At 53.0% G+C, this 14768-nt stretch overlaps 3 protein-coding genes across 3 annotated transcripts; 1 reads left to right on the top strand and 2 right to left on the bottom strand.

Moving 5' to 3' along the window:
- Positions 1-5181: 5181 nt before the first annotated feature.
- Positions 5182-7019, bottom strand: D7B24_002336 (uncharacterized protein; the record flags this gene model as incomplete). Its single annotated transcript, XM_028636546.1, has 6 exons — positions 5182-5680; positions 5732-6044; positions 6096-6267; positions 6326-6489; positions 6578-6842; positions 6927-7019. 6 exons carry the CDS (start codon positions 7017-7019, stop codon positions 5182-5184), a joined length of 1506 nt encoding a protein of 501 aa, XP_028491271.1.
- Positions 7020-8604: 1585 nt separating this feature from the next.
- Positions 8605-10099, top strand: D7B24_002337 (uncharacterized protein; the record flags this gene model as incomplete). The annotated part of the gene is made up of 7 exons (XM_028636547.1): positions 8605-8809; positions 8862-8881; positions 8942-8975; positions 9031-9104; positions 9158-9534; positions 9583-9678; positions 9733-10099. 7 exons carry the CDS (start codon positions 8605-8607, stop codon positions 10097-10099), a joined length of 1173 nt encoding a protein of 390 aa, XP_028491272.1.
- A 1794-nt stretch (positions 10100-11893) lies between these two features.
- Positions 11894-14145, bottom strand: D7B24_002338 (uncharacterized protein; the record flags this gene model as incomplete). The annotated part of the gene is made up of 2 exons (XM_028636548.1): positions 11894-13526; positions 13583-14145. The coding sequence occupies 2 exons, from the start codon at positions 14143-14145 to the stop codon at positions 11894-11896; spliced, it is 2196 nt and encodes a 731-aa protein (XP_028491273.1).
- Between the last annotated feature and the right edge of the window lie 623 nt (positions 14146-14768).

The following is a 14768-nucleotide window of genomic DNA, read 5'->3' on the forward strand; positions in this document are numbered from 1 at the left end:
GCTATCGCCCTCTGTCCTGGTATTCGGCCGGAAAAGACTGCTGCCACGCCGACTGCCGAAGCGCCTTTCTCGAAGTATGCTGCAACTTTCGTTCAATTAGGAGAGAAGGCGCCGGATTTCGGAGTTCCTCCGAAGGATTCGGAATGTTATTGAGCTGCAACGACCAGAGCGAGCGATTGAAAGGCGGGCAAGGCAATGCGCAACGGCGAGGAGGCGATTGACATCACAAAGAAGGACAGAAACAAAGATGAAAATTGCTAGACTGCAAGCTTGCGAAAGGGGGCACGAGGGTGGAAAGTGCTCGAATTGTATGCTTCCTTCGCCGCTCGCTTTCTCACCACCCACCTACATCCTTGGCGTCAGCATCTGTGTTGCGATGCGACGGATGAGATCCCTGTCTGCACATGCTGTTGGGATGGGCCTCCAATCTCAGCTGTGAGCGGTCGTGGGCCGAGATTCCCAACTGCGCCGCCCCCAAAGTCCCTTTTCGTCATCTTTCGTCTACCCGTCTGCCGGTACTCGTCAAAGCTGCTGGGCTGAGAAGTCTTGGTGGTGTGGCGGGTATCCAATTCTCAGGCTGGGTAAGGTCAGCTCGTCAGCCGTCTCGGGAGCAACGCCATTGAAGCGCCGTTCCCGCTGGTTATCTGCACATCAGCATCATCAGCACAGCATCTGGTCACGTCGCTCGCTTGAGGCACGAGCACTTTACGAGACGTGGAAGAGGCAAAGATCTGTCCGGATCTTGCTACCAGATAGAGCTGAGGACCGACCGCCGGACAATCCAGATGATTAGCGCTGACATGGGAGTCGGAAAACCTAGATTAGCTGGGGCTGTGACAAAAATAGCTTTTAACCCTAACCCGCCCCGCAAGACCCCCTTGAAATCATCAAGGTGTTTAAATACGAAACGAGTCTCGCCAACTGTGGATATCTGCAGTTGGAATCCATAGCTTCCAACCTGTCCTTGGTCTGTGTTTTCATGCCCATGAGCAATGTATCATGGACAATGACATACCTCAAATAGTAAGAGTATAACGTCGTATTTCAGTTCGAGACGGCCCAGAGCTCGGTGGAGCACCGCCAAAAGTGATGCTTGAGAGACCGAATTTCAGGTTCATTTCTTATTTCTAGACCGCCGCTCGAATTGTGAAAGTCAAAAGAGTATGAAAATTAGAGAAGCCTGAGAACATGGCAACTCAAAAGTTACAACTCGTACCCAGTCACGACCTCTTCGATCATTCAACTTTCAAAGTCTGGGGAGTCCAGGTTTGAGGCAGACATCAGACGTCAAGAGAGAAAACACGTATATCATACTATATCATCGGAAATACATACCAGCCTTTCGCCCACAGAGCCCGCCGAGTCACGCAGGCTGCCAGAAAGCCATTTAGTGTTTAGGTCAGTGCCAGCCAGGCACCTGGCCAAAGGTTATAGCAAGCTCGGCGTGAATGTCGAATCAAGGCTTTGCTTTGAAGAAGAGGGGTTCTCCTAAAGTTCGAGGCCGTGATACTTATTAGTGCAAGATAAAGAGATAACTCATGTTTAGCCATCTATGGCTAGGACACCGTTCCGAGCCCTGCGTGATACGGGACACAGCAACTGAGCCTTGAAAACACCGGCTCGGATTGTTCGCGGTGATGACTGGACAAGTACATAACCTGAAGCCGTAGCAGCCCAAGATCCCCGAGCAGCTACCTTGCCACCCTGCACTTTTCTGGCGGTCACTTTAGTATGGGTCTTGAAAAGCAAGATGAAAACTTCGTTCTCCTGTCCCGAGAATTGCATATTGAGGCTGTTCAGCAGACGGACGGTATTTCTATCTCTTCATGCACGAGATGGCTGCGGTCATATGCAATGCGAAGCGTATAATAAAATGAGGATTGCGCAAAAGAGCTCCAAAGTACTGTGACACCACATCTTTCAATTGAGGTGCGAAAAACTTCCTTGCTCCACCAAACAGCAACTTCTGACCTCTTTCCTGGCCACCAGCACTTCCACAGAGGGGTTTGGTTCTCCAAAAGAATACTCAAGTCTGGAACGTGTAGATCGATGCTAGGAGACTCTCAGTTGACACATCAATATAGGGACTTGGAGTTTGAGAGCATACCCGCACCATCGACCATGTCAGCTGGAGCATCTTCGACAATTGAACCCAACGTAGGGAGGCACTGATAGCAACCTCCGCATCGTTGCGTCACACATTCCCAGCAGGTGACAAATGGTCCAGAGCAGCCGTATGCACAGCATGCTTGAGCTGCGGCTGTAGACACACGCGCAACAAGAAGGACGGCACACGATCGAAGCATGATGAAGGGCAGCGGGGTAATTCGATGAAGATGCTGATATTACAAGTTCGAACGAGATTGTTGGGTCTAATATCGACTTCAAGTAATTAGCTTGGGGACGCTCGAGTCGTGGGCTTTTATGGCCGCCAGCGAGGCGCCCAAGTACCTCTAACAGCATCCATGGACTTTGGACTCAGTCGGACCATTTTGTGATGATCATCGGAAGGACGCATTTACCCCTCGCGATAGAACGAGTTCATCGTTGGCCAAGCCAATATACTATAAGCGGTCAAGACATGGGGTGCGATCAGCGAGTCAAGCCTATTGTTGGTTGGGACGATTGAAACACTCTGCATATGCTGCTATCTCGTTTGCGAAGACTACACAACTGTGACGTAATTATCGCAACACTGCGGTCTTTCTGCGGCCGCATAAGATTAGGCAAAACTGCAGTTGGCGACACCAGGCTCTTGAGCAAACCTTTCTCCGCGACAATGTGTAACGCACACCGGTCTCATGGCGATGAGTTGAATTCTCATCGCCACTCATGGACTGGCTACAAATAAACGTCCTGCTTGGCTCTAAGTCTGTTTCCTTCTTTCGAATTCGGTTGATTCAGACAAAGCCCGTCACTCGCCTATTGACTCCATCAACAACTTTCAAGCAAGTCAACGACCTGAGCCCTCTTGCTGCCGCTGTCACCGCACAGCATGCATCTCAGGACAATCCTTTCTCTTTTGGTCCTCGCAGCCAGTAATATATCCGCCAATGAAATCGTCGGGGACGTTTCGACCGACAAACCTAGACTCTGTTGTAGCTCAGCATGCGACACTGAAGGGAAGAAGACATGCTGGGACTGCGGGGTACTCCGATGCGGCGGCTGTTTTGAGTGCCTTCCGGTCTTGCAGAAACAGGGTGAAAATTCCGTACCGCGATGGAGTATTATCCCGAATTAGAATCTCAGTTGGTGCATTGAGGAGGTCAGCCCTGACGCACGCCCCTGGCACGGCCGAGGGAATCCAACATGAGGTCTTTCTTGTTCTGTGGCAGGAACATTAGCGAGTGTTGCAAGCGTCGTCACGCGGACAGGACTCTCGGGAGGCAGGACATCATAGTCAGCGGTCAGTTGTTCTCTACAACTTTGGTGCCCCTACTGACGCGTCGCAGCTATTGCCGGCATCCCTTTAGCGCGCTAGGTGACGATCCGTCGTGCGGAACAACGCGGGTTGAAGACGGTTTTGTTGAGGATCTGGGAACGTGTCATCGAGTTATGGAGAGAATAGCGGTAGACAGTTGAATGATACCATTTCGACTGCAACGGCGCGCCATGAACTGTCTTGCTGACCATCCCGGCGTGGGTGCAGTATTGCTGGCTGATCTTGGGCTGCTTCCCAAACCCCTGACTGGTGATTCATCGACTAATATTTAGCCCGGCCTTATAATGTGAATATATTCTCAGGAATTCTGAACGAAATTTCTTTCGACACCAAGCACACACAGCCTATATAGACTTTGAATCAGATTTTCTCTACGTTGTTCTTCTGTCTAGTAAGAATCTATTGAAGACCTCGTCCTCGCGAGGCGCTCAATGACTGGCCTAGTATATTCACCGCGAAGCTATTCGCGACTATACGAAGAATTCGGGTCGAAATTGAGACACCGCCATGATACTATCTGTTGTTGGGTGGGCACTACCCATGACAGTGAATACACTCGTTCAAGTATGAGATCGCTAAGCTGCTGGTTTGAGGCAAGATACTTTCTTTTCAGCTAGTAGGCTTCTCATATTGAATACTAAACGTCTCCTTATGAACAGTCATTAGATTAACGGCCCTGATGCCTCAATAGTTACTGGTCACCTTGCTGAAATCAGAGTTGATGCACTCTGGGCAACCAGATGGAGGCCAAGGACAGCTTTGCCTGATGCATATCTTGTATCCACTATGTGATCTCAGTAGTAAAAAGCCCAGGCTGAACTCAGATCTCCATGCGGGGAGCAGCTTCGGCAGCGCTGAGCATGACACCGGGAGCAACGCCCGAGAGAGAGAACTTCATTGTGGCTGGGGAAGTTATTCACTTCGGGTCATGACCGATGACATACCCGGCAGCTCAGCTCCACTGTGCAGGGTGCAAGAATCAGGGGTATTAGGTGACAGTGGATGAATGAGGTCGACCAGGGTGAAGGAACGAGGAGCTTTCAACCAGTATAACTGGCGGAGGTCTTCCCTCCTTGATACCCAAAGGTTCTAAGCCCTGTAGAACTCAGTGTCTCGACTATATCCGACTGAACACTCTGGTACAGAACTTAACACGTATAGTACTTTGAGTGTATTTCCGTCAAAGTATTTCCGGATCAGGACTGGTCCAACTTTGCGGCCAAGACATTGCAGTGAAGAGAATATCGGTCATGGCGGCATTTTCAAGCAGCAATGCAGTGCTAATACGGCGGGCGAGGAGGGTTGAGACACCTAGTCTGGAAAAAACGAGGGAATCCGGTGGGAGCACACGAAGGTGACGAGAAGTTTTCTGGGGTTGAGGCGGGACGAAAACTCGACAGTTGGTAAGACCTTGCTTGGTTCAAAGACATGACTCTAATTTACCTACGTCTTTGGTACTTCTTGTTAGTTGTCTTCTTCATTGTCTGGGCATTGTTCTGGCTTGAACGGCTCGTGGTAATGAACGTATACGGCCAAGACCAAGACCAACAGCCACCCTAGGATTCTCAAGATGTGTCTCGTTGGAAAAGGCGTGACATGTGAATCACATGAATAATAATATCATACCACTCTTAGGCTCTAACTAGCTCGTCAATTCATCATTGGCTGTATGTAAACGGCGATCCGGGCACGTCCGGTTGCCGGCGTCGTAGGATCCAACGTTGGTTGCTAACCTCTGCTCAGGCGGGCAGCTTGAATCCAGTACGGCGCAGCTTCTGGAAGACACCCTTGGGATCGTACTTCTTGGACGCAGCCTTGACGTGTGCAATATTCTTCGCGCCGTACCTGGAGATAGGGTCCTGGTCGCTGAAGGAGTAGTTGAGGAATTCCCAGTTCTTCTGCGAACCAGTCTTGTCGGCATAGGCGTTGATTGCATCACGGAGCTGAAGGCAAATGGGCAGGATCTTCTCCTGGTTCGCAGGCGTGTCAACGGTGAGAGCAATCAGCCACATTAGAACCGGGCCGTCCTTGACGATGGTCTCGAGACCGAGGACGTTGCCACCCTTGCGGACACTGTGGTTGACAATCGACTGCGTCACGGGCTGGAACTGTAGCAGCACTTCAAAGTTGGAGCTCGGAGCGGCTGCCTTCATCTTGCCGACGTATTCTTGATGCGCCTGTTGGATAAACTCCATGACATGGAGCTCATGCTTCGTCATGCCATTCATCCAGCTTGCACTACAGATAACGGTCAGAACTTGAACACGGAGCTGCCGCAAATGCACCTACTAGAGTCCGAGAGGAGTCGGGCCGGTGAAGTCGGGAACGAGCTGTGCGACGGGGGCGATGCGGGCCGTGCTTGACGTGTTCTGAATGACGCGATACTCGTTGAAAGCGGGCGCGTTATCAATGGCATCGATGTTGCTCAAAACGGACACAAAAATGAACCCTGCAGAGTTGTAGATCATTGCAATGATGTTCTGACTGGCGAGGTCCTTGTCCATGTTGTTGCCAAAGTTCAAATATGCGTTGAAGAGCTCATCGCGTTTGCTCGTGTCGTACGTGCTGAGACCTCCCCACATCAAGTTTGAGTCGACAACGTCTGTGATTCACATCAGAAGAAGTTCAGCCGACATCGAACGTCTGTACTCACATTGGTCAATACGCGTGACGAGGCCAAAGTTGCCCGAACCACCTTTGAGAGACTTCCAGAGGTCGGCGTTTTGTTTGGCGTTGGCGTTGACCACCCTGCCATCAGCGAGGACAACCTCAAAGTTGGCAACAGCGTCGCAGGCGAACCCCTCAGAGTTGGAGTGGAAGGAGTACTGACAAAAGTGTAAGCTCACGACTTTGGATTGCTCTTCAACATGCAAAGTCACATACACCGCCGCCGGTCGTGAAGCCGCCAACACCGACAACAGATGCCCGACCGCCAACGGCTGAGACGCCGAAAGGGTCAAGCGCATCAAAGACGCGCTCCCAGTCCGAACCAGGCTGGATGGAAGCGGTTCCTGCTGCCTTGTTGTAGGTCGTCGTGTTCATGTACGCTGGCGAGCGGTCAGAATTTGTGAACTATATGCTAGGCCAGACCGCTTGACTGCGACTGAGCAAGTTCATGGATATGTAACAACCCACCAAAGTCAATAGTCACTCCGTCCTTGATGCCGTTGGACCCTGCCCAGGCGGAGTGAGCACCACTCCTCATGCCAAAGGGACACTGGTTCTTGGTCAGGATCTTCACGGTGGCAGCTACATCGGCGGTGCCCAGGGGCAGCACCATGCACCATGGCTCCTGAGCCGCGTTGGCGGAGTAGTACGTGTCAAGACGCTGGCTGTAGAGAGCATTTGTGGGATTGATGACCTTGCCCACGAGGTTCTTGTCCTTGGCCAGCGCTGTGCACTGCAATTGACCGACTCGTCAGCACAAAGAGGTCTGTGATTGTGTGGAGAACGCAAGGCATGTCTGGAGAAGGACGGCACAAACACAAGCGCTTTGGGGGCTCTGGACCCCGGCCGTGGCAGCCGCGGTGCGCTCCGAGGCCCAAGCGAGGATCGCTGCAGCAGTGATGAGCTTCATGGTTCGTGTGTTTTGGGTTGAAAGGCTGGGCAAAGAAGTGCTGGCGAACGGATGAATGAACACAACACACAGACTGTGACGAAGGATGAGACAATGTGGTTCCAGAAGGACCCTCGAAGTTCTGGGCGCTGAAGGGTGTGTGGAATTGGGATCGGCATGCGTGGCCGTTAATTTATGTCTTGCGGCGGTTGCTCATGGCAATCCACCGTCTCCGTTCGACAGAGACATGAGAGTCTAATCTCTTCACATTACGCTTAAAATGCTGACAGTGGACAACGGTAATCGGGGTCGTCACCTCAATGAGGCTAGGTAGCCTGCACGACCCATGGCAAAACAAAGCTTCTGAGGGGTTCATAGTCTCGGAGGAAGTTCATCGGCATCTCCCTTGCCTCGCGTCGTGTACAGTAGCTTGTCAAGGGGCTGTGCCTGCTACTCTGACCCAGGTCAGCAAGGTACTGCGTTCGAAAGGGCCAGTGAGAGCAGCAGCTTGGAGCCACAGATGAAGTCGTGATAGAAAAGAGACCAACCTGTTCCGGGTGTGGGTGGACCAGACCAAGGTGGATAGTGCCGCCCAGCTTGTTTAGCACCTCGCAGATCACTGCCGGGTCCACTTGGCGCTGACAGGAAGCTGGGGTTGAAGGGGGGGGAAGCAAAAGACGGTGGAATAGAGAGGCCCTGCCCCTGATCCTCAATTCATCAAGTACTGCCGAATCCCGAATCCTGGCCTTGTAACGGACACTGGACGAGAAGGGAAGCCGCCGAAGACTCTCAACATCTATCGAACAATTCACACAGGCGATATTCGGACATGTATTCATCGGAAGCTGGGGCTCTCCTGATCCCTTCGATCGAGTCCCGAGTCATGTCCCGCCGATAAGGTCTCGGACAAAGGTCTCCATGCACCCAAATGTCTAAGAGATGCACTCCCCGGGCCGTTTTCAGCGAGTCAACAGCAGGCCAAAGGAGGCTGCATTGGCCGGTCGGTCTTAGGGTCTTGGGCGTTCATGTGCTAGCCAGCGAGGTATTTGCCCTGATGATGATGCTCCAGAAAGACCAATCGCTCGGTAGCACATCCTTTTCCCCTGCGTTCGATCCCATCGAAACAGCGGGAGGAGGCCCCTATTCTTCCATAACCTTGATTTCATTAGACGAAACTCAGGGTCAAGGTTCGACAGGTCTTGGAGCACCCCCGGTGGCTGGTGGGTTCAGCGCCATGAGGAACCTTAACCAGGAGCGGGGGTACAGCATATCGCATGGCGCGGTACTTCGTGAGAGAGATGCCAGCTCCCTTGGCATGCCGGCACAGATTAAACCCTGCCTCGGCCCCCCTGGTCTTCTTGACGCTACTCATCTTCCTTCCAGCCAGCGCCCGTCATCACCTTCTGGTCCTCCCCGCTGATTACCATTCAGGGCAGACTTGCCGTGCTGCTTTGTTCATGCGACGTCTCAGCTGAGTCCTGACTCTTGCAGATCCTGCAGAATGTCTTGCTATACAACGTGAGAGCTCCCAAATCCGATGCCATCTCTCCTACGACCCTGATCGCCCCCATCCACAACCACGTTCCGCTCGTGGACGACATCGACCATGGCCGACTTTCCGGTCACCAACGGTGTGCAGACCTTGGTGCCACCACCAGAGGGCTATGTGGTGGACTTCGAGAATCCTCAGCAGCAAAAGGTGCTGGAGCACTACTTGATCTTTGGGATCCTAGGGCCACTGGCATTCATAGCCCTGCTACAACGCTACTATACCAAGATTTTCCTGTCCAAAGGACTGCAGGTGGACGATGGTATGCATATTTGATAACATGCCATACAAACCGAGAGCTAACAGGGACGCAGCTTTTATGTGCTTAGCATGGGTAAGGCCCATTCCGGCGGCAACGCGAGACCTTCGTGATCAGTGATTGACCCCTACTCAGATGTCTTCTGTCGTGACGCAGGCTCTCCTCATTGGTATGTCGACTTCTGAAGCTGCTTCGCAGACTCATCTACTGACCAGCGAATACAGAGGCCATCAGGATCAAGACTCTCTGCTCTCATGCTTGGGAGATTCCATTAGAAGACTTTAAGACATATGCTCTCGTGAGTCAATCGCCAGACCAGGAGGTGAGCTCGGCTGATCTCAGATATCGCAGATCGCCTACGTCGCTGCGGCCGTCTTCATGCTGTGCAACGGCTTCACCAAACTGTCGCTGCTTACGTTCTATCTACACCTCACGCCCCAGGGCCGGTTCCGCATCGCGACGTGGTTCATGATTGTGATTGTTGGCTTGTACACAGTCATCATCACAGCCATGCTTCTCTTCCACTGCGATCCCGTGCGCAAAGCCTTCGACATCACCGTGGTCGGCGGCTCCTGTATTGATGTCGGCATTCTGTACATTGCTACTGCTGTGTCCAACATTGTGACCGACGTCATTCTCTTCGTCATGCCGATTCCCATGGTTCTGAAATTGCACATGGGGCGTGGACAGAAGATCGGTGCTCTGATTGTATTCGGCATCGGCTCAGTGTAAGGAAAGCTTATTCTGGAAAATGTGACACGACTAACCCGGAACAGAACCGTAACAACGTCCTGCATCCGCCTGGTCTATCTTCTCCCAGTGTTGAAGACGACGGATCTCACATGGGAAGCCGCCCCAGCCAACATTTGGTCGTAAGTCTCTCCATCATGTGCTGCTCGAAGCCGGCCTGACCATGTGAATTCCAGCTTCTTGGAGGCCAACTTGTTCATTATCTGCGGTTCCATGCCAACCTTGCGAAAGTTCTTCCGACACTTTGCGCCGAGGTTGATGGGCAGCGACTCGACATCCGATCCATCCTATGCTCGAAAGTACGCTGGGCAGCCAAGATCTGCAGACGGCCTCAGCCGATCCCGGAAGCAACGAAACCAGTACGAGGTGTTTGACGATAACGAGATGCAGACGTTCTCTTCATCTAACAGAGATAAGGACAACAATATTCTCGGGGACACTCAGGTGACGGTCGACGCTGGGAGCCAGAGCGGCGTGGAACCCGATAACCACAGTGAGAAGGCGATTCTACAGACAAAGTCTTTTACGGTACAGTATGAATAATGGGAGCGTATGCCTTGGCTATTTACGTGTTGAACTGTGGCGTTCGGACCTTATATCTGGAGGGATTGGATGTTTGATGGCCCGTTGGACGCTGCGCCTTGAGGTTTGAACGGCGGTAGAAAACCGAGATAGAAATTTTCACATCTTCATGGAACCTAGTCCAATAAACGGAAGCGACAGACAAGTAGGGCCGCATCTCTTGTCAGTTCGGCAAAGGGTGCATCGTCGCGCAGTATCACCACATGGTAAGGTAGCACCAGAACCGCCAAGCGCCTAGAAACACGTGCGTGGGACAATAACAACAGGTTGGGAAGCATACAACAGCCAGTTGGCTCAGAAAACCCGACAATATGGGTTCTCTCCGAAGCCACGTTTTCTCGGCGTTCCAACTGTTCACATTGTTGGTCCCGACACAGCGGAAGCCGCTGCAGATTTCCAAGCTGCAGGTGTTCGCTGCTGCGCCGCAGTAACCCCCCTGAGAACCTTCACAGGCGGCATCATTTGACAAGGCACAGCGACCACCTGGCCGACTTAGGGCAGTTTTCACCGCCGGAATGGGAAGGTCGCTTGCCAGCATCGGCAACTCGTCATGTCGCCAGCAGTAACCTCAAATGATGAGGAGACCCAGCATCTTGAACAAAGAATCATGACATGTCTTCTGGACACAAGCGTAGTGACCGGCCGGATCGCAGGGCATGCTTGGCACGGAAGTATCTGCTCTTCGGATCACAAGTCAAGGCTACCAAGGTGTGGAAATGAGCTGATGGGGTTGAGACAAACATCTTGACTGGGTAGAGATCGACAGGCTGGACGGACGGCGCCGGGCCCTAGTCGCGGCAATTGCAGCCTCAGCCGTCCTATTCGTCTGCCATTGAGGGGCGACTTGGCCCTGATCCCCAGGGATCAAGGGTGGCCCGGAATGCCCGCTTGACTTTCCCTCTGCACCCCGGCCCTTGTAGTCTGCCTGTGCTTCGCCCCGCTGCTTCATACGTGTTCCTCCGGGTCTGGAGGAGCGAGGCCGCCCAGGGCCATGAACAAGCGGGCAGCCTGATTTGTTCGCATACGCGGAAAGATGCCACCAAGAAAGCCCCCAAAGAGGTTGAGCACAACGTTCCTCGTCATGCTGACAGCGACAGGCGCGGCCGTTTTGCCGTTTCGGGGGACCACTCCCCCGACAGACCGGATAATGCCGATATGGGGGCACGCTTCGCCCCTGAATGCATGTCGACAGCAGTTGGAACGAAGGCTGTGGGCATGGCCGTGACTCGAGCGCGGCTTTCTTCACATGAAAGAGACACTTATTAACATCTTGATTTGGAAAAGCTGTTTGTCAAGTACAGAGCTTGATGGCAGTCTTCAACTTGCTGCTGCTCATATTGCAGGTATTATTCAGGTTTGAGCCAATATTTGGTTCGTCCTTCTGCATTCGTCAGCTGAGGCCTGGACGACACGACATCCACGTTAAGCAGATTGGCTTTGCCCAGAATCAGATCTATCGCGGGATTCTTGACGTAACTGGCATTCACATACGACAGAGCTCGCATTGCGCACTTGACTTCTGAACTTCGAGTGGAGAAATAACTTCGCCTCGTGATGGTTCGGAAGGCATAAAGTCGTCTCCTTTCCCGAGTCCATGTTACCCTACTTCATTGTAGCTATGAGTATAACCAAGGCCACTGGTTTACCGTAGACTCGCCTGCTGGAGCTCACGATATATCCTGTGGAATCGTCTCTTCTGGTCTGATATCACTATCTCGCGTAGTTCTGCTTCCATTCCTTAATATCTCACGACCCTTATTTAGCCTTCGTTACTTCTTCAAGAACCCTCGCAACATCCAGTGCCTTTGCATCAAATCCGCTGCCTGCTAATATCGTTACCCCAAACGGCAGTTCTGTCTCCTTTTCATCAAGATATGTCCCAGCTGGCACGCTCAACCCACACAAGTCAACGATGTTCGCAAAATGCGTGAACGTTCCCAACCTTGCATTCAATCGGATAGGATCTGCAGCAATCTCCTCAAACGTCGGGTGGCACACCGTAGTCGGCACAACGAGCACATCCACCCCGCCACAAAGCGTGTCAAACGCCATGTGCGCCCTGCGTGATAGCTCAGCCTGTGTAGCCTGATCGCGGAACACATCATACGCGTCTGGTGCCTTGTTAAGTGCGTCAGAAAAAAGCTTTTGAATGACGGGGTGCAAGCTCCCATCTTGGATGCTCGACCGCAGGAATTCTCTGCCGATGCATGTGATGCGCTCATGCAGCAGCGCCCCCTCATAAAGCAGCTCGCCCGCCCGCTCGAAAGCTTCCCAGTCCGTGTTCCGCAAACGCCCTCCCGCAGATTGCAGCTTCTTCACGGCCTCGGCGAACAGGCGGCGATATTCGGGCGTGCAGGCCTCGAGAGCCGCGGGTGGGGGCACGGCAAAATCAAAGTCACCGTCTTTGAGACCTCGGAAATCCGTCTTCCACGTAGGCAGCGTGTGAGGCAGCTTTGAGTATGGATCCGCCTTGTCGTGCTTAGCGATGACGCGCCATACGGCGCGCGCGTCAGCGACTGAGGTTGCCACTATGGCGATGCTGTCAAGAGTCTTACAAGCCGGGACGAGGCCACGGGCGGAAATGGTGCCCTTGGTCGGCTTGAATCCGACGACTCCGTTGAAGGCGGCCGGGACGCGACCGCTGCCTGCCGTATCAGTCGCTACCGTAAAGGGGACGAGGTGAGCTGCCACTGCAACGCATCCGCCTGAGGAAGATCCGCCAGCGATGAGGTCCTTGCTGAAGATACTGTGCGGAACGCCGTACGGCGAGCGACAGCCTGAAAGACCAGTTGCAAGCTGATCGAGGTTCGTCTTTCCAACGTATATGCCTCCAGCATCGAGGATGTGCTGCACACAGGTGGCGGTGGCCTTGGGAACGTAGGCGTACGACGGACATGCGGCCGTAGTCTCGATACCTTCAACGTCTATGCTGTCCTTCACGCCAAAGGGAACGCCGAAGAGAGGCGGCAAAGGTTTCTCATTGTACTTCTCTGCGAGTGCTTTCGCAGCGACAAGGACGTCTGCCCTCTTTGCGAGGGACGTCCAGACGGCTGGATCTTCGTTTTGATAAGCCTCGATGCGATCGAACGCGGCATTGACCACGTCTGTGGGCGTTGTTCGGCCATCTTTATAGAGTGCCTGAAGGTCGTCGATCGAAGGAAAGGAACCTGATACACTGAGTTGCGATACCGGAGCAGTAGAGACATCCTTGGTCGCTGTCACAAAGTCTGCGCTATTGCCAACAAAACCAAAGAGGCCATCCTGGGCGCAGATGGTATCGAGGGACGTCGTCACCTGCTGAGCGTCGAAGCCTTGCGTGCAGTCTTCGAGGACACAGCATTGGTACCCACGGTCGTTGCACTCGCGCAGCGTTGTCGTCACACAGCACCTGGGAAGGGTCAGTGGGTCAGTACAAGCTCTTCACGGCATGTCAGGAATACATACTCGGTTGTCACGCCTGCGAACAAGAGATGGGTGATGCCTCGCGCCAGTAACACACGGTGGATGTCCGTCCCCCAGAAGCTGCCCTTGCCCGGCTTGTCGATGACCACCTCTGTGGGCCAGGGCTGCAACTCGTCAATTATGTCGTGGCCATACTCTCCTCTCACTAAAAGACGCCCCATGGGCCCCTGGTCGCCGATGCCCATGAAGTGATGCCCGTTGGGGTTGTTGATCTGACGCAGCTTCTTGGCAGCCGGCAAATCGGCGAGATCAGGTTGGTGACCCTCGCGCGTGTGGATCACATGCCCACGAGTTGATCTGAAAATCTCGAGAACTCTTTGGACGGCCGGCACGATAGACCGAGCTTTGGAGAAGATTTCATCATTGCCGCATTGAACGGAGCCGAAGCCGCCCGGGTCGACAAAGTCACGCTGGATGTCGATAATGACAAGCGCCGTGGTCGCCAGAGGAAAGTCGAACGGATAAGGCCTCGCGTTCGGTAATGACAGGCTGGGTCGTGACGCCGAAGACATCTTGAAAATATCAGAATCGTGTTGGTAGCGCATGCGGCGGGATTGTCACACATCCAGGAAACAAATGATTTCCCAAGGATAAGAAATACGTGAGGGAGGATTCGAGTGATCATATAAGTTTAAGGCTTCGTGCTTCGAGCTCATCAATGTTAAAAAGAATGCAGGCAACTGGACATCTCAAGACCCTCAAGCCTTCATCGCGGGGGCTGATTTGTCGTGAGGGGCAAAATCCCAGGCGGGGAGGGGGTGCTTCGCGTCTTCGGCATTAGAGAGCGCGCGATGCATCCATTAGATAATCACTAGGGAATTGATGAGTTTCAATGTCCGCCAAGAGTCGCAGAGTGGACGCGCTCGGTTTCGTCGCGGAGAGGAGGCGTAGAGAACCGGCGAAAGTCGTATCGAGCAGAAGCGATAAGCATTTGGATTGGGACTGAAGTATTCTCAATTGTGCATGTGGCCTGAAAAGGCTCTCAATCTCTAGATCCTGAGCTGGTTGATCATCTCAATCTTCGCTGCTGTTCTGTAATGTTGTGGTGGAATTATGAGCAGCTATTGTGAGGCTACCCTGCCTTATTGCACGGCTGTCCCTTCTGATACCAGTCTCAGATCAAGATCGGATTCGACCTTGATCGCATTGTCCATCGCTGTGGTGCTCT

Source organism: Verticillium nonalfalfae (assembly GCF_003724135.2).
Source record: "Verticillium nonalfalfae strain VnAa140/NRRL 66861 chromosome Unknown scaffold_156, whole genome shotgun sequence".
NCBI lineage: Eukaryota > Fungi > Ascomycota > Sordariomycetes > Glomerellales > Plectosphaerellaceae > Verticillium > Verticillium nonalfalfae.